This window comes from Phascolarctos cinereus, unplaced genomic scaffold (genome assembly GCF_003287225.1).
Source record: "Phascolarctos cinereus isolate Bilbo 61053 unplaced genomic scaffold, phaCin_HiC Scaffold_8;HRSCAF=390, whole genome shotgun sequence".
Lineage (NCBI taxonomy): Eukaryota > Metazoa > Chordata > Mammalia > Diprotodontia > Phascolarctidae > Phascolarctos > Phascolarctos cinereus.
The window spans coordinates 9,332,870-9,353,827 of NW_027556291.1; the positions used below are offsets into that span (position 1 = coordinate 9,332,870).

A 20,958-nucleotide genomic window follows, 5' to 3' on the forward strand; every position below is an offset into this window, starting at 1 on the left:
CTGTGGGGCCAAGACCACCATGAGTTAACTATAGCCTGGGAGGCCTAAAAGTTCTATATTTCTTGACCCAGATGGCTAGACAGAACCTGAGGCCTACAGCCCTCATTCCCTAGCATTTGGTGTGACCAGCTGGGGAAGCTGCTGTTCCTGACCCCAAACTGATGCTCTGGTCAGCCATCACAAGACCTTGGAGTTTGAGCACTTCATTCAACTGGTTCTGTATCAGACAAACTCCCAAGTCCTACTTTTTTTATTCCTGTGTTTCCAAGTTGCTGTCGACTGCCATGAAAATCTCATCCCTTTGCTAGGTCTCCCCATGCTCTCAGCCTTATCAACCTGAGCCCTAGCCCTTCTTGGCCTTCTTATTCCTTCTGGAGCCCCCTTTTTTGTAAAAAGAGAACTACACTTCATTCTCGATCTCTCCATTTCACATTTTCCATCTTCTGCCACTGATGGAAACACGGCTTCTCTGGAAGTGGTTGTTACCCTTGCTATACCCTCTTGCACAGGACCAGGAGGAGCAGGAGGAGGAGACAGTGTATTTCTTGTTCCACACTGCTATCCCCCAACTGTCTCTTTGCTGCTGTTACTCAGGAACTTCTTTCTCCTTCATCAAATATTACTTCATCCCTCTCTATCACCTGGTTTAGATCCTCTGTTGGCCTCTGGGACATCTTTCTCCCTCTTCTGAGGAGTTAAGTACTTGGTTCACAGTCTTTCTCTCCATCCCAATCCCTACTCTAATGCTTGAGGTGATAACCCTCAAAAACCTTGGCTTCTCAGTTCATCAGTTTCCTCAAGCCCCATAACCTGCTTCTTCAGATCACCCCCCTGATTTAGATTCTAGATCTTACCACCACCCCCCCCATTCCTTCTGAAATTCTTTTTTTATTTTTCATTTTTTATTTTTTTGCTTTTTGGTGAGGCAGTGAGGGTTAAGTGACTTGCCCAGGGTCATACAGCTAGTAAGTATCAAGTGTGTGAGGCCAGATTTGAACTTGGGTCCTCCCGACTCCAAGGCCTGAGTTCTATCTACTGTACTGCCTAGGTGCCCCCTGAAATTCTTTAATTTTAGCCTTCCTACTCTGCTGCTTCATTCCTAACCTTGTCCTTATTCATCTCTCTCTTGTCACAGTCTTAACCAGTTCAACAGTATGCTGCCATCTGCCTTTGAATCCCTGTTCCTCTTATTCTGTGGTGGCTCGTGTTTTACCAACAACCACCTCACCATCCCTCCCTTACCCCCAGGATCCCTTTTACCGTCCTCCTCTGCTCCTACTCACAGAATTCTGAACTCTACTCAGGAAAACCACACGACAGTTTACTTATATGTGGGTTGGCTTTTGGGGGTTCTATTTTGGAGGAGGGTAGTCACTAGGAGGTAACCATGATGTGAAGAAAATGATTACTGTGCTGCCGCATAGCAGTCAGTGCCCTCAGTGGCTATTCTAAACCTCTTCTAAACTCTCCTCCAGTCCCTTTACACCACAGTTCTCTCTCAGCAGAACATGTCACTTGAAAATAAATGCCATTCATCAAGACCTTCATCTTCTCCTCTGTACCTCACAACCTCCCTGTGTCAGCTCCCCATATCTGCTTTGGTTTCTTTTATCGGTGCCAACCCTTGTGTTCTTGTCTTCATCACCTTCCCAGAACTTTCCCTTTTGATTATTCTCTTCCACTTCTTATCTTAATTCTCTGCTCATCTATTGGCGCCTTCCCTACTGCCTATAAACGTTTCTAGGTCTTTACCACTTCAAAAACTTTCACTCACCCCTGCCATCCCCACAATCTTCCATCTAATATCTTTCCTCCCTTTCACTGACAAATGTCTAAAAGGAGTCACCTAAACTCATTGTCTCCCTTGTTGTTTTCCACTTTCACCTTTCACTTTGCCCTTTTGTAATCTGGTATCCAGCTGAAATTACTTTCACTGTGGTTTCAGTGATCACTGTAGCTGTTAAGTCCATCAGCTTTCTCTCCTTCCTCATTCTCCTTGACCTCTCTGCAGAATTGCTTTTGGCCAACCACCCCTTCCACCTGAATTCTCTTTTTCTCCCTTGGCTTCTATAACACTACTCAGAAGATGTGTCCCCTTTGCATCTTCTGTGTTCTGTCCACCTAGCCTAATGTCCCTTGGGGCCCTGTCCTGGGTCCTCTTCTCTCTACTGTCTCTTACTCCCCTTAGTAGTCTCATCAGTTATATGGGTCCAGTTATCTCTCTGAGGTTGTCCCCCAAATCTGTGTCTGCATCCCCAGACATGATCCAGAATAGCAGTCCCACAGCACCACCTCCCTGCTGGTGAGCTCCAACTGAATGTCCCATTGGGTAGCCTAGATTCATCAGGGCCAAAATTCAATTCATTAGTTTCTCCCCTAATTTTACCCCTTCTTTACCGTTCTTGTCACTCAGATTCCAAGCTTATTTGTCATCCTTGACACTCCCCTCACTGCTTTCCATTTTCAATCAGTCGCCATGTCTTATCAGGTTTTCCACAGATGTGTTCTGTGTATTTATATTCAACAAATAAAAGGAATTATTAGAGACATATGCAGTAAGTTATGCTTGAATATATTCAAATTCAACATTCCTTTACAGGGGAAAACTATAAAAGAAAAAGGGAAGGAGATTGAAAGAAATATTTATTGTAGATATAAATGATAAAAACTTGACGGATATCCAGAGTATAGGAAGAATTATTAGAAATTCATAAAAGTAGTTATGTAGTCTACAGTGGAGAAATTGTCAAAGGATACAAATGGGGGCAGCTAGGTGGTACAGTGGATAGAGTAATGACCCTGGAATCAGGAGGACCTGAGTTCAAATGTGGCCTCAGACACTTACTAGCTGTGTGACCCTGGGCAAGTCACTCAACCTAATTGCCTCACCCTCAAAAAAAAATTTAGAATGAACCAAATAGAAGCTAATAATAATTAGTAATAGTAATACTGATGATAGTCACCATTTATATAGGGGCAGGTAGGTAGCGCAGTGGATAGAGGACTGGCCCTGGAGTCAGGAGGACCAGAGTTCAAATCTGCCCTCAGACATATAATACTTACTAGCTGTGTGACCCTGGGCAAGTCACGTAGCCCCAGTTGCCTTGCCCCCCCCCCAAAAAAGAGATACAAATAGATAATTTTCAAAAGAAGAAATATACATTGTTAATAATTGGCTTGAAGAAAAATTCATTCTTTCAAATCAAAGCACTACAAATTAAAACAGCATTGAGGATACCACCTCATATCCATCAGAAGAGGTGATAGGTGTAAAGCTCTTTGCAAGCCCCAAAGCACTATATAAATGCCAGCTATTGGCAAAAATAACACTAAACGATAAAAAACAGCTTTTTTCCCTGTTATACCCTAAAGGCAGGTGAGCCTAATGGGGTTTTTTATGCTGATTGCAAATATGGGTTCAAGTTTTATCTGTCAGCTACTATTTTCACAGGAATCATTTTATGAATTTAATTTTTTTTTCTAAATAAAACTGGGGCTATTCAACTCACCTAAAAATGTAACTGCTGATGATTTCCTATTCTGTTTCATCTGTGCAACATCCCTCATGAGCTTCAGCTCCAGCTCAGGCAGCCCCCGTGATTGGTCCTCACCTGCCCTCCCCTTGATTTTCCATTCTGGAAGCATTCCCTGTGTTCATCACTGATAGCACTTAGTTTTTTGGGAAAGATTCCAAACGTTAACTTAAGAAATGGGCCTTGACTAGTATGCTACAGCCATGTAAATCTCTACTTTCTAGGCTTGGAGATCATTGACTTTTTGGGGTTATTTTCTGCTTGTAGTTTCCCCCAAAAGTGTTTGGTCATTAGTTATCTCCATGCAGCCCCTTCAAGTTCATTTAACTGTTTTTCAAAATGGTTGTATTTGGCCATTTCCCTTATTTGAGAACCTGCAAATATCCCTTCTTTGATTTCCGGTTCACTGATTCTTGGAAATTTATTTTTCAGATAAAGAAAACCTGCATTTTTTTCAGTCCATCGTCTTCACAAAATTTTTCATTAAACCAAGTTTATAATGTGCAGCGGTGGTAAGAAAACTTTCCTTCTTCAAATTGTTGGCTTGCCATATGATTTTTTCAGAAAAGGCAAACTAAGCATTTGGGTGATGCGCTAAGTATAAAATGTTTGGGAAAAAAGGAGCAGAAACAATAATGATATTTACCCAGTGACAGCATGGTCTGCTATGTATTGAGAGTTTCCTGGCATGACTGAATACGTCGGAACACTCCCCTGCCGCCCACCAAGTCGGTCCCAACGTTTTTAGCACGTGAACAAGGACGTGACACACAGTGTGCAGAAAGATCCAGCTAGTGACGTCTCCGTACCCTCTCCTCTTAATCTCATGTTGTGTAATTTAGAGGTTATAGGGAGCCATTGAAGCTTGTTGATTGCACAGAGGGACACAGTCAGATGTGTACTTTAGGAAGATCGTTTTGACAGCTGAGTGGAAGATGGACTGGAGTGGGGAGAGACTAGAAGTAGGCAGGACCTCCCCCTGCCCCCAGCAGCTATTGTAGTGATCCAGGAGTGAGTGATGAGGCCTGTTCCAGGATAGGAGCAGAGTCAGAGGAGAGAAGGGGGCGTAGATGAGATGCTAGGAGAGTAGAATTGACAGAACTTGGCAACAGATTGCCTATAAGGAGTGAAGAAGAATGACACTGAGGTTGTCACTGTGTAACTGGGAAGATGGTGGTGCCCATGAGAATAATGGGAAAGTTAGGAAGGGGGAGAATTTGGAGGGAAAGATAATGAGTTCCATTTTGGACACATTGAGTTTAAGACGCCTACAGGACATCCAGTTTGAGATGTCTAATGGCCAGTTCGATGCAGGTCTGGAGGTTAGGGAGGGGTAAGCAGATCTGAGAGTCATCACTACAGAGATGATAATTGAATCCTCAGAGCTTATGAGATCACCAAGTGAAATACGAGGGGAGAGGGCCCAGGACAGAGCCCTGGGGGGCCCTGCCAGTTAGCAAGGTGTGATGTGGATAAAGGTCCAGCAAAGGAGGCTGAGAAGCAGCAGTCAGGAGAACCAGCATGGAATATCACGGAAACCATGAGGGCAGATGATATCAAGGAGAAGAGAATGGCAGCAATAGCAGAGGCTGGAAAAGGCCGTTAGACTGGAGAGAGTAGCTGCAGTTGAATGATGAGGTCAGCGACCACACTGGCAAGCGTTCAGAAGAGCATGGGAAGAGAAGGGGAGGCACCTGTCGGGCCTGGCAGGAGGAGACTCGAGCATGTTTGTAGGTGACAGAGAAGGAAGAGGAGGAAGAGAGTGGGACGACAGCAGGCCAGTCTGCTGGAGAAGAGAAGATGCAGTGGGATCGCTTGTGCATGCAGAGGGGCTTGCTTTGGCAAGGAGAAGGGCCCAGCAGATAGAGCACTGGGCCTAGGGCCAGGGTGATCTGAGTTCAAATCCAGCCATGTGGCCCCCGGCATGTCACTTAACTTACACTCAACTGTAAAGTGGGGATAATAGCATCTACCACCAAGGGCTGTTGTGAGAATTAAATGAACTAATATTTGTAAAATGCACTTAGCACAAAGTGTGGCATATAGTAAGTCCTTAATAAATGTTTGTTCCCCATCTCTTCTTGTGAGATGGGGTGAAGGAGGAGATAGTGGCAGAAGGCATCTGGGTGATGTGAGATGAGGAGGGGGCCAGTGGCCTCAATTTTTCAGCTTAATTTGCCTGCCTCAGTGTTCTATATGATTTCTAAAAACCATTTTGAAAGTGTTCGAGGTGAACTGTGTGAGGGGAGGCTAAATGAGTTTTTGGCTCCAGGTTGAGAGGGAAAGAGGTGGGGCTTCTGCAGGATATTCTGGGGCCCTGGCCTATTGGACATAGGTGGAAGGTGGCATGCTCCTGTGGGGCGGGGCGCGGATGAGACAGAGCTTAGAGGCTGCATCGGCAGGAAGGAAGGGATGCTAGTGGCAGGTTTGGTTTCTGCTTCTGGGGTGGCTAGGGTAGGTCCCTCTGGAAGGCGCTGGGGTGAGAAATAAAAACTCCCATAGAACAAGGGAAAAGAAAACCTGCAGGTGAGATCACATTTGTAAGCTTCCACAGTCCCTGGCACACAGCAGGTGCTTTATAAATGACTTCTCAGCCCTCACCCCCAATCCCCTCCATGGGCTGGCTTTCTAACAGCCTTACCTCACATCACTCTCCTTGCCCTCTGCATTTAAGCCAAACTGGACTAGGCACTGTTTTCCAACTCAGCAATGACTTAATTGCCCATCATCTTCACTTGCTTTTGACAGGCAGCATGCTATAGCAGACAGGGTATTGGTCTTAGACTTAGGAAGACCTGGGTTCAAATCCCATCTCATATACTTATTGCCTGTGTAAGTGTGACACTTAATATCTCTGGGCACCTCAAGTGAGGAGGGTTGGATTCAGTGGCCTTTTAAGATCCCTTCCAGCTGTAAATCTGTCATCTCTGATGCTGGGATTCCTTCTTCCCTCTCTGTGCCCAGGCCTGGAATGCTCCCCATCCTCCCATCTCCCATTTCCCAGTAGCTTTCTTGCAGACTTGGCTCAGTGCTGTCTCCTACAGGAAGCCATTCCTGATTCTCACTTTTCCCAACATTCTCCCCCCTCCCTCCCCCCACGAAGCTATTCTTTCTTTCTCTTTCTTCAAATAAGCTGCTAGTCACAGTGTCCAAATTGTCCTCCCTCTCTTCCAGTGCCATGTAAGCTTTCTGTGGGCAGGACTGTTTTGGTTTGGATAGCTCCAGCACAGTGCCTTGCCCACCATAGGTGGGCATTTAATAAATGTGGGACTGAAATGTTTTCAAATAGGATGCCTCCCATGAAAAGTGCTAAGTAAATTGGAGTTGTTATGCTACTCCAGCTCACCTGTTGTCTGCCTGCTGGGCCTGCCTGAGGACGCTGGGCCCAGAGGCACCGCCCTCTGCTGGTAATCCTTAAAGTATTGATTGGGTGAGGATTGTGGAGGAAGGGAGGGGCTGAAGGGGCCAAGGCTCGGGCCTCAGGTCATACAAATAGCAGGAGCCTCCCTTCTCCAGAAAAAAAAGACGTGTGCATGACATACTTAGGTGAAATCTGCGTTCTGAACATTTTCTCAGTCACTTTCTTAAGTCTAGATAATCAACAAAACAATAGATTGAACCCTGTTTTGTAGCCTTTGCCAATTTCCAAGGTGTAAATACTCACATTGAAATTTTAACGATTGGCTCTTGAGGGCCAGTCAGAGCTGGCTCCTGACCTCCCCTGGCCCTAGAGGCAGGTAGCAGCTTTGGGTGACCTTCCTCCTCATCTGCCTAGGCCAAAGATCTGTGTTCCCATGAGCAGTCTGTGTGGGCTGTGAATGGCTATCAGTCAGCAAACATATATGAAGCACCTGTGTGCCAGGCACAGGGATAGAAAGGCAAACGGGACAGTCCATCCCAAGGAGTTTGTGTTCTAATGGAGGAGAGTGTGTGCACACCAGTTGGCTGCATATATAAGCTTTAGTTCTGCACTGAGACTTTTGAAACACGCTGTGTTGTGTAACATGTAGGTACACATGGGTGTGGGTCTGTGTGAATATGTATACACAGAATAAATTCAGACTGAACACAGGGTAGGGAAGGAGGGCCCTAGCAGCTGGGGATCCAGAAAGGCTTCATGTAGAAGATACCACTTGAGCTAGGCTCTTGAGGACAGGAGGGATGCTCTGAGGCTGAGGGGAGGAGGGAGTGGGTTCCAAGCATGCTGTAAACCGGCCATGAAGAAAATGAGCACCTGCTGCCACAGAAGTTGCTTGAAGAGCCATTTGGGGGCTACTCTCCAGGCCAGAGAGTCCATGGATTTGTGTGTGCATTTTGAATATTTCCAAAACTATTTCAGTTTAACTCATTTCCTTGGTAACACATAGTATTTTATTTTATACATTTAAAAAATATGATTCTAAGAAGGGGTCCATAGGCCTCACTAGATTGCCACTTCCAGATTAAGGTAAAAACCCTTTGCTCTAGGCCAAGCTGAGTAGGGCTGACACTGGAGGAGCACTTTTGGGCCTAGATCAGCAGAGGGCCCTGAGCTGAAGTGAAAGCTACAGGATTGTTACCAGCACCTCTTTGATCCCTTCCCCCAAATCAAGATCAGTAGGATAAGGCTGTAACTGGGGTGGGACCAGAGCTCTGTCCTAGGGTGCTGAAATTAAGGGGGTACTAACAGCCCTCACAGTCCTTAAGAAGATAAAAATATCTGAGTTTAGCAAGAAGGATTCTTTTAAAATAGGAAATTTCCAGATGGTGGCTCTCCCCCCAGCACCATAGGTGAGTCCCACCCCCCTTCTGGCATTGACTACCACAGAAACAGCTTCCCAGTGTCCTGCGGCTCTGCCCCACAAAGGCCTTATATGTTGAGATCCAAGTTCTGTCTTCCGCCCCCTCAAATACCTTAAGTTGAGAAGAATGTCTTAAGCTTGAGGTTTGAAAGCTAGAAGCAATAGAAATGAAAATGTTAGTGAAGATAAATAAGAAAGGGATTTATGGAAAGTTGGAGAAAAGGAACACAAAAATTGGCAATTTGATAGAGGAGTGGGGATACTGGAGAGAAGGGAATTATTGCTCAGAGGCAGAAGAAATCCTGGGTCGCAAGGCTCACTTTGGTTTGATAGGGGAGGTTTTGCTAACCACCTTGGGCCTGGGCCCCTCAGTGCAGTGGGGTCAGAGGAGGAGCCTTGAAAGAACCTGGTGGTGCTTCTCTGCCCCCTTAGAAAGGAGGAGTATGTGGGAAGGAGGCTGTGGGCATAAAGGAGAGTCATGAATTAAGAGCCAAAGCATACAAATACAAATTTATTCTTTCCAAAGCAGAATTAGAAGACGAAACAGCACCACGGTGAGTGGTAACCAAAGAAAGCCAATTTATCCCCAGCTCCAACCCTTCAGGAACACTTCATGCCGCCGCCGCCCCCCGCCCCCCGCCCCCCATTTTATCGGCCCTTGCCCTCCTGGCAGCCTGAGCTAGGGATGGGAGGGCCGAGGGACTTGGCCAATCCCCTCCTCCGGGGAATGGCTCCTGGCCCTGTCACGGTCACTTTGTGTTGTTATAGGGTTAGGGTCGGGCATGGCGGTTGGCCCAGGCACAGCAGCGAGCCTGAGGAAGGCAGGCTCCTTGATCTCAGGTCAGGACCCCACGTGCCCTTTTTTAAGATTCTGAAATCTTAAGGTTCTTGTTTGGCCCCTTCTTCACTTGAACCCGGGTAGGATCCCAGCCTGAAGAGCTCCAGAGCTCTGCCATTTGTGAAAGGTGCTGGCTCTGCCTGTTTCACACTGCCCTGGTCCTCTGAGCTCTGCCCTCTGCCTGACTAGTACCCCTTCAGGGGAAGGGGGATGTGATGCCAGCTCTTCGTCTGAGTCAGGTAAGAATAGAGGTGGGCAGAGCCTGTCAGCTCCCTGCCTCCACTGGTCATCCCCAAACCCATCGCAGCAAACCCTCCATCAGTCCTAACTTATCACCGGCCAACTCAGGCCCCTCGTGCCCCCTACAGCTACACGAAGCCCACAAATGAGAAGACCTTCTCTAGGCTGCTAGCAACACCCCCTCCCAACCACTTGTATACGTGACAAGAAATTCAACAGCATCAAACCCAATACACGATAGACGCACATTTCAAGGATTCCCAGGGCTCGTTTACCCCCAGCACACCTGTCTCAGGCTTAGTGATCCCCATTAAGGAAAGTTCCACTCTGAGCTTCACCCTCACCTCCCACTGTAGCCCACACACCTGCCATAGCCAGGTCCCCATCCCCGCCTGCCAGCCTGGAGGCGAGTGGCTGAGATCGTGGGCCTGGGGTATTCTTCCAGGGTGTTCCTGCTGAAAAACTACTCTGCGACATCTGCTCGGGAAAGCATAGCCATCCTAACAGCGACAAGCCAGTTCTCCATTTCCATCCAAGAGCTCCTCCTCAGTCCCGTAGGAAGACCCTCCGCTCACCCCGTCTGGTCTCCCTCTGTGCTCTGGCACCTTTCTACCGTTCTCGCCCTATTTGTGGCCAGTGCCAAGCCTCCCTGGCTTTGTGGTGTCACCTGGTGCCAGGAGGCCCAAGGCCCGGGCATTTGATGGCACCAAACAACTCTGATGGTGGCCACTGGGCCTCCCACACCCAGCTTGCTATCCCATCTTCACTGCAGCAGATGCAGAGAGATTCTCTTCCTCTCTTAGCCACCAACCTGTCTTAACAGCCACCCAAAGGAGAAGTGGGAGGCCAAGCAAGGCCTTGCAAAGAGAAGGGGCTGAAGGATAAGCTATGTTGCCTTGCCTCGGAATTGGGAGGGGGCAGGGAAGAACAGGAACAGAATCCGTGGTCCCCTCTCTGATACACTGGTGGATCCGGGACAGGCGAGAGCTCGAATTTGGTCTAACCTAGGCCCTGAAACCAGCCCCTGGGGGTGACCAAGGGACTCTAGCCACAGGCCCAGGGGCCTGGGCCCCAGAGTGGCCTACAGCAAGCCTGGAGAAAGTCCCCCGAGGGGACGGCCCAGGATGTAGTCATGTGGGCACTTCTCCCCATCCAGCCAAAGAGCAAGGCAGAACAGGAGTACTTCACGAGGTATTAGAATTTAATGTGCAAGTGAGGCCATGAGAATACTGATGCACAAAACAGCGAAATATGGATCTAACTATGCTAGAGAGAGACCTAGCCAGATGGAGTGGATTCCAGGGCTCTGTCATAAAGCTCCTTCCAGTATAAGGCTATTGAAGGGAGCTCTGGCTTGGGTCAGAGGCCCAGAGCCCCTGCCTACTCAGACCTGCCTCTGGGGCCAGGGTCCATGCATCTGGGTGGCTGCCTACCTCACCTGGGAGGGGAGAGGGAAGGAGCCCCAGGGAGGCACTGGGCCCAGTCACAGCCCTGAGAACGTTGCTATGGCATCCCCGAAACTGCTTCTTCCTCCAAAAGCCTTTAGAGGCCAGGCTGTCAGGCCGGCATGGGGGGCACCTTTACAACCATTGCCCTTAGGAGGTGGCAGGGACAAAGCCTTTTCAGAGACCTGGCCTGCTGCTGCCACCTCTGATCCCACAGGAGAAACCACTGGGCAAATCTCCAGGACCTGTAGGGGCCAGAGGAAAGCAAGCAGCCACCCCTCAGCTAGGTTTCCCAGGGCACTGCTGGCCAATTGCCCAGGAGGCTGAGGCCTTGAGGAAACAGAAAGGGGGAGGGAACCTACGTTAGTGTTGCTTCCATTTTCCCAAATGTGGCCCAAATGTTAGGTGGTGTTAGGAGCCAGCAAAAATCAAGGCTGCTTTCCAAAGGCGGAAGGAGCCCCTGGTTTTAGAGAGTGCCCAGAAGGAGCATGTGGCCACCAGTGTGGCACTGAGGGTTAGTGGAACAAGGAAGACTAGTCTGAAAGCCTGACTAGGGCACCATCCTGCCAAGTGAGGAGAGGCTGAGTTAGGGGGCAGGAGGGGTGGAGCACAGGGAGGAAGGCATTCCAGGCAGCAAACCATCAATGCACTCTGTGCCAGACTCTCTGGGGAGGGGGTGGGGTTGTGCCCACACGGACCCGGAGCTGGGCCAGAGGGCAAGATCCCTGGGCAGGTGCCGGGCCGCCCATCTCCTGTGGTCTAAAGAGAAGGTAGGGACAGAACAGGCCCTGCTCATATCCCTAAAGTACCTAGCTGCCCCCAATCACCACTTTACCGGGATGTGGCAGCAGTGTGGAGAGGAAGCAGGCTGCTGGCTTGAGGATCAGAAGGTCTTTCCCCTCCCCCCATCTGGCTTCTCCCACCTCAAGTCCCTGCTGCTGCCCGAAGCCTACTAAGCCAGTGGGGGATGAGGGAATGAGAAGGGCCAGTGGTGACAGGATGGGCCTGGCTCTGGCCAGAGCCAGGATAGGGATCCAGAGGAGGGGGTGAACGTTTGGACGCGTCAGGAAGCCAGTAGAGTGTTGGCGGGCACGTCCGGGCTTCGGGCATTGGGGAAAGCATGGCGTAGCTTCTCCATGATGTCCTCTAAGCACAGGCTGACATCCTGGCTTTTCTGCCCCACGTCATCTAGGGTGGAGAGGGGAAGCCATGAAGGGTGCCCTTCAGCCAGCTCACTCACCAGGTACCAGCCAGGCTAGGCCCGAGCCCCTGAGAAATGTCGCCTGGTGAGGAAGGGGAAGCTCACCTGCAGCCTCAGTGTCCGGGGTGGTGTGTTCCTTCTCCCGGGCATGGCTGCCCTCTGACTGCTGTGGGGAGGAGGCCAGGGAGGAGCCCCCAGAGCCATTGCCTTCAGATTCAGGGGGTGGCTGCAGAGAGGAAGGAAGCAGTGAGCTCTTGTCCCTTTTTGCTGGGGATCCCAGGACCCCCCAGGGCTTGGTTTACGGGTACTGTCACTAGCTGGCAATTTCACCTTTTTTTAACATCTTAGTATACATTATGCCGTGAATGTTGTACCTACACACTCTCCCAATTTCAGTGGCCATCATTCATTCGACCAGCACTAACGAAGCACCACTATGTACCAGACACTGGGCCTGATGCTGGAAATGCAAAGACAAGAGAAAAACAGTCCCTGCCCTCGAGGAGCTTACAATCTACTGCATTATTTTGGGCCTTTGTTCGGCACCTCTGTGCCAGCCAATTCCTGGAGAAGACCCAAAGTTGTTAAGTCACACAGGGCAGGGTACAGAAGATGTAGGTTTGACCAAAAGCCTTTGGAGGGCACCAACATTTCTAAGCCCTAGCCCGTGGCCCATGGCTTTTGGGCAATTTGTGGCCCAATTTTTAACTGACAACACATGTATTCACGGGATGTCCTAAGCAAAGGGGCCTGCATGCCAGATCAGATCATATGGAACGTTAGGAGTAGCAGTCGGGTCACAGGGGCCCTGTTCAGGCTGAGGCCACTCCAGCTAAAATGGCCCTGGAGGCTGCTGCTTCGAAGCAGTTCTGTGCCACTGGGCCTGAGCCCAGGGCTGTGTGCCCAAGCACTCTCACCTGCAGCAGCAGCTCCCTTAGGCGCAGCAGCTGGGACTCCAGTTGCCTGTTGTGGTCCTCCAGAATCTGCATGCGGGTTTCCAGGCGGCTCTTGTGCTGCCGAAGGAGCCTGGCTTCAGCCAAGAGCTCCTCGTTGCGGGAGTCCTGGGCCGCAGCAGGGGGGCCCTCAACGGCTTCTTCGTGTTGCCACTTCAGGCGTCGTAGCTCCCCTTGGAGAATCCTGCCAGAGACATGGGGCCTAAGGTCCAAGGCCCAAGGCCCAAGCAGGGGCCTTGGCCAAGGCGCCAGGTGGCACCTGGGCCCTGTGCCAGGCTGGGAGGCCTGCCATGGAGAGGAGCTTGGGTCAGGCTTGTCCAAGGTGCAGGCCCCCCACCCCCTGCTTCTTGCCAACCATATTTGCACATCTAGAACATACAACAATCCTCACCCTTCCCCCATTTTAGCCCTTCTACCCACCCTCATCTATCCTCCATAAGCCTGAACCTCAGTGCTTGGTCAGCAGGGAAAGGGAGACTCCCATTGGCAGAGCTGTCCAGCTGGCACACGCATTATCTGTTAGTTGCAGTGGAGGGCCTGGCTTTGGGCCTGCTCCCGTCCCCGCCCCAGTTCCAATAATCTATGTATTGGCATATACAGCCTGATTCCTATCTTCTTCCCAATTCTCTTTCCAGATCACCCATGCTGACATCTTCTCCTAAAGCCTAGTCTCCAGGGGAAGCAGTGTAGGCCTCACTGCTGCTCCTCAGTCCATATCCAGGCCCTCTTGGCAGCCTGTCTCTACCCCCAGCAGACACCCACCGGTTCTCATCCTCCAGGTGAGCGAGGATCTTCTCTAGCTCCCCTTTGTCATCGGCCACCATGGTATTCTGGGCTTGCTGCCCAAAGGTAGGCTCCCGGTCTGTGATGGGGCTTGAGTGTCTCAGCAGGTACTGATCTTCATCTCTACCATGGGACAGAGGAGAGGGAAGAGGCGGGCATCATCTACTAAGCAGGGAAACCCCCGGCAGAGGCCTCTGGGCTTTCAGCTCTCCTAAGGGGCTCATGGGAACCATTACTATAGTCACATGGAGGGGGGTCACGTATCCAGACTTTGCCAGGAGAAGAGGGCATGGGTGGGTAGAGGAATCCACTGCATGAGAATACTCCTTCCCTCCTCCAGAAATGGGCCTGGAAGAACAGAAGCCTAGAGCAGGAGGCCACTGGGACTGAAAGCAGAAAGTGGTGTGGGGGGAAGTAGGCAAGAAGGGAGAATAACAGGGACATACTCCTGAACTCAGCTAGAGGTAGGCCTCCATCTTGCCATGCTTAATGACACCTACTTTCCTCACTTGACATCATACTTAAAAGGGGGGCCTTGCCCACACCACCCACCCAAATTCCCTGGGCCAAGGCCTGCTTTTCCCAATGGGAAGGCAGGAAGTCCCTAGGAAATGCTGTGAGGGTTCCATGGGGACTTACATGCTGTCATCAGGAGACAGGCTATCATTAAAGAAGGAGCAGTTCTGACTTTCCATCTCAGCGAGCCTAGGGACAAAGAAGCAGAAACAGAAGTAAGGCATGTGAGGGGGTCTGTCTTCTCCCAAGAGCCCAGCTTTCATGCTTCCTGGAGCTAGGATTCCATGCTTCCCCTGGCCAGTTGGTCTTACTTCACCTGGGGATGAGGCCTAGCATTTTCTCACTAGGCCTTACTCCACTGTTCTGGACAAAACTCTCCTAAGTTTTGGGATGAGCCAGGGTATGGGCCTATATGAGGCCTTGTCTGGCTAGATCACCCTTCCTAGTTTCCTTCTGAGTTTCCCCTCGTTGCCCTCCCCCACCTGGGCTGGTGGTGCCCACTCTGGTACCTGCTGGCAAAGTGTTCAATGCGGGAATGTGTATCGGAGTGTGGTAACATCGGGGAGGAGGCAGGCCTGGGAGAAAGCAGCCAGAGGTTAGCACCTGGATGCTTCTCACTTTATCCCAGCCCCCTGTCCCCAAACCACCTCCTTCCCATAGCCAAGGCACAGTGCTAGTACCCTCCCAGAATGCTCCCTGATTTAGCACAGTGGGGTCCACTGTCCCTGGGGGCCAGGAAAGCCATCCTGCCTTAGATCCAATGGCCCCCAGGGCTCAGGAAACAGGGACTCACGGCTCACTGTAGTCAGCCTCCAATACAGACTGCACGGGCAGGTATCCTCTTTGAGGGTGTTTGCTGAAATACTGCTTGGACCGGAATTTGTTTTTCAGTGTTGTAGCAAAATCCCTCACGTTCTCACTCGAAGTAGTCTGGAGAGAGACAGAGCTGAAGGCTCATCTACTGCCACTGCCAGTGCCTTGGAGCAGCCAGTAAGGGACCCCTTGGTCCCGGGCTTATGGAGAGCATTCAGGAGCCCAAAGCCACATATATGTGTAGAGATCAAGCCAAGTTTTCCAAAACTCCAACATGTCTCTCTGGGGCTGGGTAATCAAAATAGAATTTAACTGTGCATTTACCTAGGCTCCATGTTGGGGTGACTGGGAGGAGGGCAAGGAAAAGAGAGGAAGGTCTAATGACCATGGGAGTTCCAGGCTAGGAAACAGGTAGCTCCACGATGCTAATACTCTGAGGAGGGGTTGAAGAAACTGAATACTTTAGGAGACAGAGACTGACCCTGCAGAGAAGACACAACTCCCAACTCTTAGAATGCCTCTGTTTTCAGTGTCAAGAAGAATGCTCTTTGGAATGGAAAGGGCAGAACCAAAATGGCTAACAAGGAGTTCCTCCCCAAGGTAAGGAAGGAGAAGAGTGAGAGAGTGAGAGAGAGAGAGAGAGAGAGAGAGAGAGAGAGAGAGAGAGAGAGAGAGAGCCTGGCTTCCCTCAATGATTTCAAACCACCTGCCCAAGTGAGCTCCGTCACTGGCTCCTGAAAGAACTGTTAGAAGAGGAGATGGCTGAGGCTGCCGGCAACAGCAGCAGCAGCTCTTTTTGAAGGATCATGGCAAAGGGGAGAGAGACAGACATACCACAAGCCTGAAGAAGGAGGGCACAGGTTGTCTTGATTTTTCCAAAAGGGGAGAGAATGGAATCTGCAAACTTTAGACCAGGGAGCTTGCTAGGAAACTTCTAGAGTGGACCATGGCAGAGATGGTTAGTGACCATCTGGAAAAGGAAGTAGTGATTGCCAAGTGCACTGGCCTTACAGCCTTCCTTGACAGGGCATGTTGGGAATGTTATAGATAGAGTTTAGGTAGATTTCTGGAGGGCTTTTGATAAAGTATCCCATGCTATTCCCATAGAGAAGAGGGAAAGATTTGGACTAGATGACAATACAGTAGGTTGGGTTCAGAACTGGTTGGATGGCTGCACTCAAAGCATAATCATAAATGGTTCAATGTCATCTTGGCAGGAGGTCTCCAGTGGAGGACCCCAGGGATCTGTGTTTGGGCCTATGATGTTTAACATTTTCTGTCAATGACTTGGATAAAAGCATAGATTGTATGCTCAATCAGACTCACAGGCGGCACTGAGTGAGGTAGGATAGCGAACACATTTGGATCACAGTCTTGGGGCAGCCAGGTGGCGCGGTGGATAGAGCACCAGCCCTGGAGTCAGGAGGACCTGAGTTCAAATCTGGCCTCAGACCAGACACTTGACACTTACTAGCTGTGTGACCCTGGGCAAGTCACTTAACCCCATTGCTTAGCCCCCCCAAAAAGAGAAAGAAAGAAAAGAAAGAAAGGATGACAGTCAGACTCCTAGAGAGCCTTTTTGTTGTTGTTCAGTAATTTTTCAGTCCTGTCTGACTCTTCCTGACCCCACTTGGGCTTTTCTTGGCAAAGACACTGGAGTGGTTTGCCATTTTCTTCTCCAGATCATTTCACAGATGAGGAAAACTGAGGCAAACAGGGCAAAGTGACTTACCCAGAGTCACACAGCTAGTAAGTATCTGAAGTCAGATTTGAACTCACAAAGATGAGTCTTCCTCGCCTGGTACTCTATGCACTATGGCACCACCTGGCTGCCCTATAGAGAGTGTGGGCTGAATGTAAAAATAAAAGTCAATAAGGATAAATGGAAATTCTTGCACTTGAGCTCAAAAAAGATCCCCAAGTTCAGGATGGAAGTGGCAGGGCTAGATAGCAGCTTGTGTGAAAAGGATCTGAAGGTTCGAAGCTGCCAGGAGCAAGGCACCCCAAACTCTGGCCCTGCCCAAGCACACTGGGGGGCCAGAGGATGGGGAAGGGGCTCGATGGGTTCAACAGATGAGGGAGGGACCATCAGCCTCACTCTTTCTGCTTGGCCCCAAAGGGCAGAATGAGGGAAAGCCACAGGGGGAAGTGGCAAAGAGACAGATTTTGATTCAATGTCAGGAGCAATTTCTTAGCAATAAGAGCTGTCCCAGGGTACAGTGGGCTGCCTCGGGAAGGAGGAGGAGTCTTCAAGTAGAGCTGGGAAAACCACTTGTTCAGGGTGTTGGGGGGAGGGGCAATTCTTTTTCAGGTAAGGGGACTGAGGTCCTCCTTTGAACTCAGAAATTCTGCAATTCAGAGAATCCATAGGAGAAGAAAGGCACGAAGAAACCTGAAGAAAAAGGTAAGCTCTGTGTGTGTATGTGTGTGTTTATGCATGTGTGCCCGCCCGCGTGTACATGAGCATGAGTCAGAGTGTGGGGAGAAGCAACTGTATGCCCAGAATAGAGAGAGAAGCTCATTGAAATTCTGTAGCCAGGGACCAGAGGCAGTGCCAAGTTTGGGGTATGAAGAGTTTCAGCCTGAAACCAAATGGGCCCTGGGGCCCACGTAGCCAGTGTGGCTAGAAAGGACGGTCAAAGAGGGTGAGCCTAAAAGGGACTGAGCAACGCCTGAGGCCCAGCCAAGCTGAAGCAGACCTGAAAGTGGACCTGGATGTAGCTGGCGCCCAAGTATCTCTCAAACTAGCGTTGAATACCCTTCGTGCCCTCAAGGCTAGTTCTACCACGGCTTACTGTGCTGGGCGCCCTGCAGTGGCAGAGTTAGCTACCCAGCAGCAGCAGGACCTGTCCCCTTACCGGCGTGTAGTATTCCATGATGGGGTAATGCAGCTTGTTTCCTTTACTGGCCCTGCCCGTTAGGAAGCAGGTCTGGCAGATGTCCACATTGAACTGCTTAAGACTCCGGTACCTGGGGTGACAAGAAGGGTCTAATGAACCCAGGCCTGCTCCTTTGGGAGGGGTGCCAGGAGAAGTACATTGAGAGCCACCTGGCCTGCTTCCAAAGTCTTCAATTCAACAAGGGTTTACTAAATGCCTTTTATGTGCCAGCCATGGGCCTACGTGTTGGGGACATAGATAAAAATGAAAGTGGCTGGCCTGAAGGAGCTTAGGGTCTGTCTTGCCAAGCCAAAGGTAGAGATAGTGAGGCCACGTGGAAAAGGGCCTCCTCCCAACGTGTACCAGATGAAACGAGGGATGGTCAAGATGGCCTTTGGTCCATCCTACTTACAATGAAGGGGCCCAAAGTGACTGTTCTCTCTCAAAGGCACAGGAAAGGTATCTATTTGCCTGGCACATATGCTGGTTTAACTGAGTGGAGCAAGTCAGCAAGTCATTATTTCCCAAGGCTGGCGAGATGATGCCATTTTTAGCCTACCACCTGAACAGCACATAAATGTAGCCTTGATGGTTACACTGAGTCACACAACACCCCCTTGGGCTTCTTGGGAGTGCTTAGCACATAGGGGATAGGCTGTGCCAACCAAGGCACCTGTCACATCCTGGGCCCAGGTGCAACCTCTGTCTGGCTCTGAGAAATAACCTTGGACTAGGCCTCAGGATGCTTGGCTTCCAATTCTGCCTCAGATGCTTACTGGCTGTCTGATTCAGGGCAAATCAGTTTCCTCATGTGTACGTGGGGATACCACCCCCTGCTAAACCTACTGATGCCACTGCATGGTTGTACCTGAAGCCTTTGATGGGGCACTGCCGGCAGACAGAGCACTTGGTCTGATGCTTCACCTGCTCGGCAATGGTCACGCGGTGCAGCACGGCCAGCCACACCATGGACTGTGGCTCCAGGTTGGCCCACTCCAGAAACTGAGCAGCTTCAATGACTGGCTTTCCGGTGCTCTGGGGAAATGTTTTTCAAACACGACAGGAAGAGCTGAGGCCCAAGGTAAGCCTGGGGAATCCTTCTCTCAGAAGCTCCCACACTGCTGGCCAGTCCCCTCCCCAACTCCCTGGCAGAACAGGAGTGACCCCCAGGAGCCCACCCTAAGCAAGTGTTCCTCTTGCCCCATACTCACGAAGCGGAAGCAGCTGCGGACACTGGGCTCCACATTGCTCCCCCCAAAGGCTGCCACTTCCCCCAGCTGGCGAGGCACCTGGATGGCCTCATGTAGCAGGACACCCAGGTGGCGCTGGTCACACTGGCTGCCCGAGGTAGCCACCTGGCTGAAGAGGTCTGCAGGACAGCCACCGAGGAGGAAAGAGCAAAACAGGCACACAGTTAGCTGGAGACCCTGGGGAGCTTTGCACCCCATGAAAGCTGGGCCCTAAGCTCGGGCAGCACAAAAAGAGCCCAAAGATCCACTTTTTGAGATGGGTTCAGCTGGGGGTCACATGGTAGGAGGAGGTACCTCAGGGAGAGACCTTGGAGCCTGGGCTCTTGTGTGATGGAGGGAAGACAACACCAATCCAAACGGGGCCTGCTGGGGAGGCCGCTGCCAGGGCAGGGAGCTGGGCAAGGCTGGGCTTACTTCATCTGGAATAGTCTTGCTAACAAGAAACTAAGCTCAGTTGTTTCACCCTCTAAATGTTGGCACCCTGGTGCAAAACCCTGTTCAACTTGGCCTAGTTATGACCAAAAGCACTGAGAGCATATTGTTCCTGAGTGACAGGGGCAGAGACTTGGGGGAGGGGAGTACTAGCAGCCAGCCAGGCAGACACACACTCCGCTATCTGCTAAATGGAGCGCTGACTGGTTCATCCCTGCTTCCTCCCAATTGTCCACATAAATAGTCCTGAAAGAGCAAATAATCCCCGGATCCTTTCTAAATGGCCCTGGAATCTCTTTGGCCTTGTGGTCTGAGCCTGGGCTCAAAGCGGGGAGCGATGCCTCACGCATCTTGACATTGAATCGCTACCCACCCCAGAGAGTCTGACCTAGGGTAGCTGTCATGGAAATGGCAAGAGATTGCCAAGATAGGACCCATAAGAATGACCGTCTTCTAGCAGGAAGGGGCAGAGGGAAGAGGCCAGACTACCTGAGGTCACGACCCTGGGTGATCAAAAGCTGAGAGGAGGGGCGAGTGGGAATATGTTGAATAGAGGAATGAGACCTGCTCTTTCCACGGGAGGGGAGATCTGCACTGTTCACTCAGTGAGCGTCCATTTCCATTGCAGCCGCCCTAGGGTCAGACTCTCAATTTCAATGTGGCAGCAGGTCTCCAGTGGAGTGCCCCAGGGATCTGTGCTTGGCCCTGTGCTGCTTAATGTGTTCACCAAAGACTCAGATAAAGACACAGATGGCATGCTCAGCAGATTTGTGGTTGACACAAAACTAGGAGAGGGAGTCAGCACAATGGCTAATAGCATCAGGACCCTAAAACATCCTGAGAGACCACAGTGCTGGGCTGAATCTAATAACATGGAATTTAATAGACATAAATGGGAAGTCTTATGGGAGGGGAGGTTCAGTGAACTGCAAGCAATGAGAGGTGGGTGCCAAGAATGCCAGCCCCATCTCGGGTGGCGTCAGAAGCCCCAGCAGACAGATGACAAGCTCGCTGGCCTCTCCCCTGGTCAGGCTTCCTCTGGAGCACTGGGTTCAGCTCTGAGTGCCGTGCTTTAAGGACACTGAAAAGCTAAGGAGAACCCAGAAGACGGCAACAATGGTGGGGAAGGGTCTTGGGTCCATGTCATATGAGGACTGGTTCAAGGAATTGGGAGTGTTTTGCCTGGAGAAGAGAAGAGTCAGGGAGCCAGGAAGGTTGAGTCTTCAAGTATCTGAAAGGCTGGCAGGTGGAGAAGGGATTAGAGGCCATTACCAGGAGCACTAGAGAGGAAGCA

At 50.5% G+C, this 20,958-nt stretch overlaps 2 protein-coding genes across 8 annotated transcripts in view; one reads left to right on the top strand and one right to left on the bottom strand.

Moving 5' to 3' along the window:
• TAF7L (TATA-box binding protein associated factor 7 like) overlaps positions 1 to 4,039 on the top strand; it is a 28,990-nt gene extending 24,951 nt beyond the window's left edge. For all 6 annotated transcript variants that reach the window (XM_078147817.1, XM_078147818.1, XM_078147821.1 and 3 more), the window contains one exon: positions 3,966 to 4,039. The gene's annotated coding sequence lies outside the window, so the exon portion shown is untranslated. The remainder of the gene's footprint in view (positions 1 to 3,965) is intronic.
• A 4,712-nt stretch (positions 4,040 to 8,751) lies between these two features.
• The window catches only part of DRP2 (dystrophin related protein 2), a 37,716-nt gene continuing 25,509 nt past the window's right edge, over positions 8,752 to 20,958 (bottom strand). For both annotated transcript variants that reach the window (XM_020963448.2, XM_020963449.2), the window contains 10 exons: positions 19,194 to 19,351; positions 18,851 to 19,017; positions 17,962 to 18,073; positions 15,084 to 15,220; positions 14,800 to 14,865; positions 14,414 to 14,479; positions 13,754 to 13,897; positions 12,956 to 13,175; positions 12,144 to 12,264; positions 8,752 to 12,025 (listed from right to left, as the gene is read on the bottom strand). In XM_020963448.2, the coding sequence (XP_020819107.1) occupies positions 11,901 to 12,025; positions 12,144 to 12,264; positions 12,956 to 13,175; positions 13,754 to 13,897; positions 14,414 to 14,479; positions 14,800 to 14,865; positions 15,084 to 15,220; positions 17,962 to 18,073; positions 18,851 to 19,017; positions 19,194 to 19,351 (1,316 nt within the window). In that variant the 3' untranslated portion in view covers positions 8,752 to 11,900. The remainder of the gene's footprint in view (positions 12,026 to 12,143; positions 12,265 to 12,955; positions 13,176 to 13,753; positions 13,898 to 14,413; positions 14,480 to 14,799; positions 14,866 to 15,083; positions 15,221 to 17,961; positions 18,074 to 18,850; positions 19,018 to 19,193; positions 19,352 to 20,958) is intronic.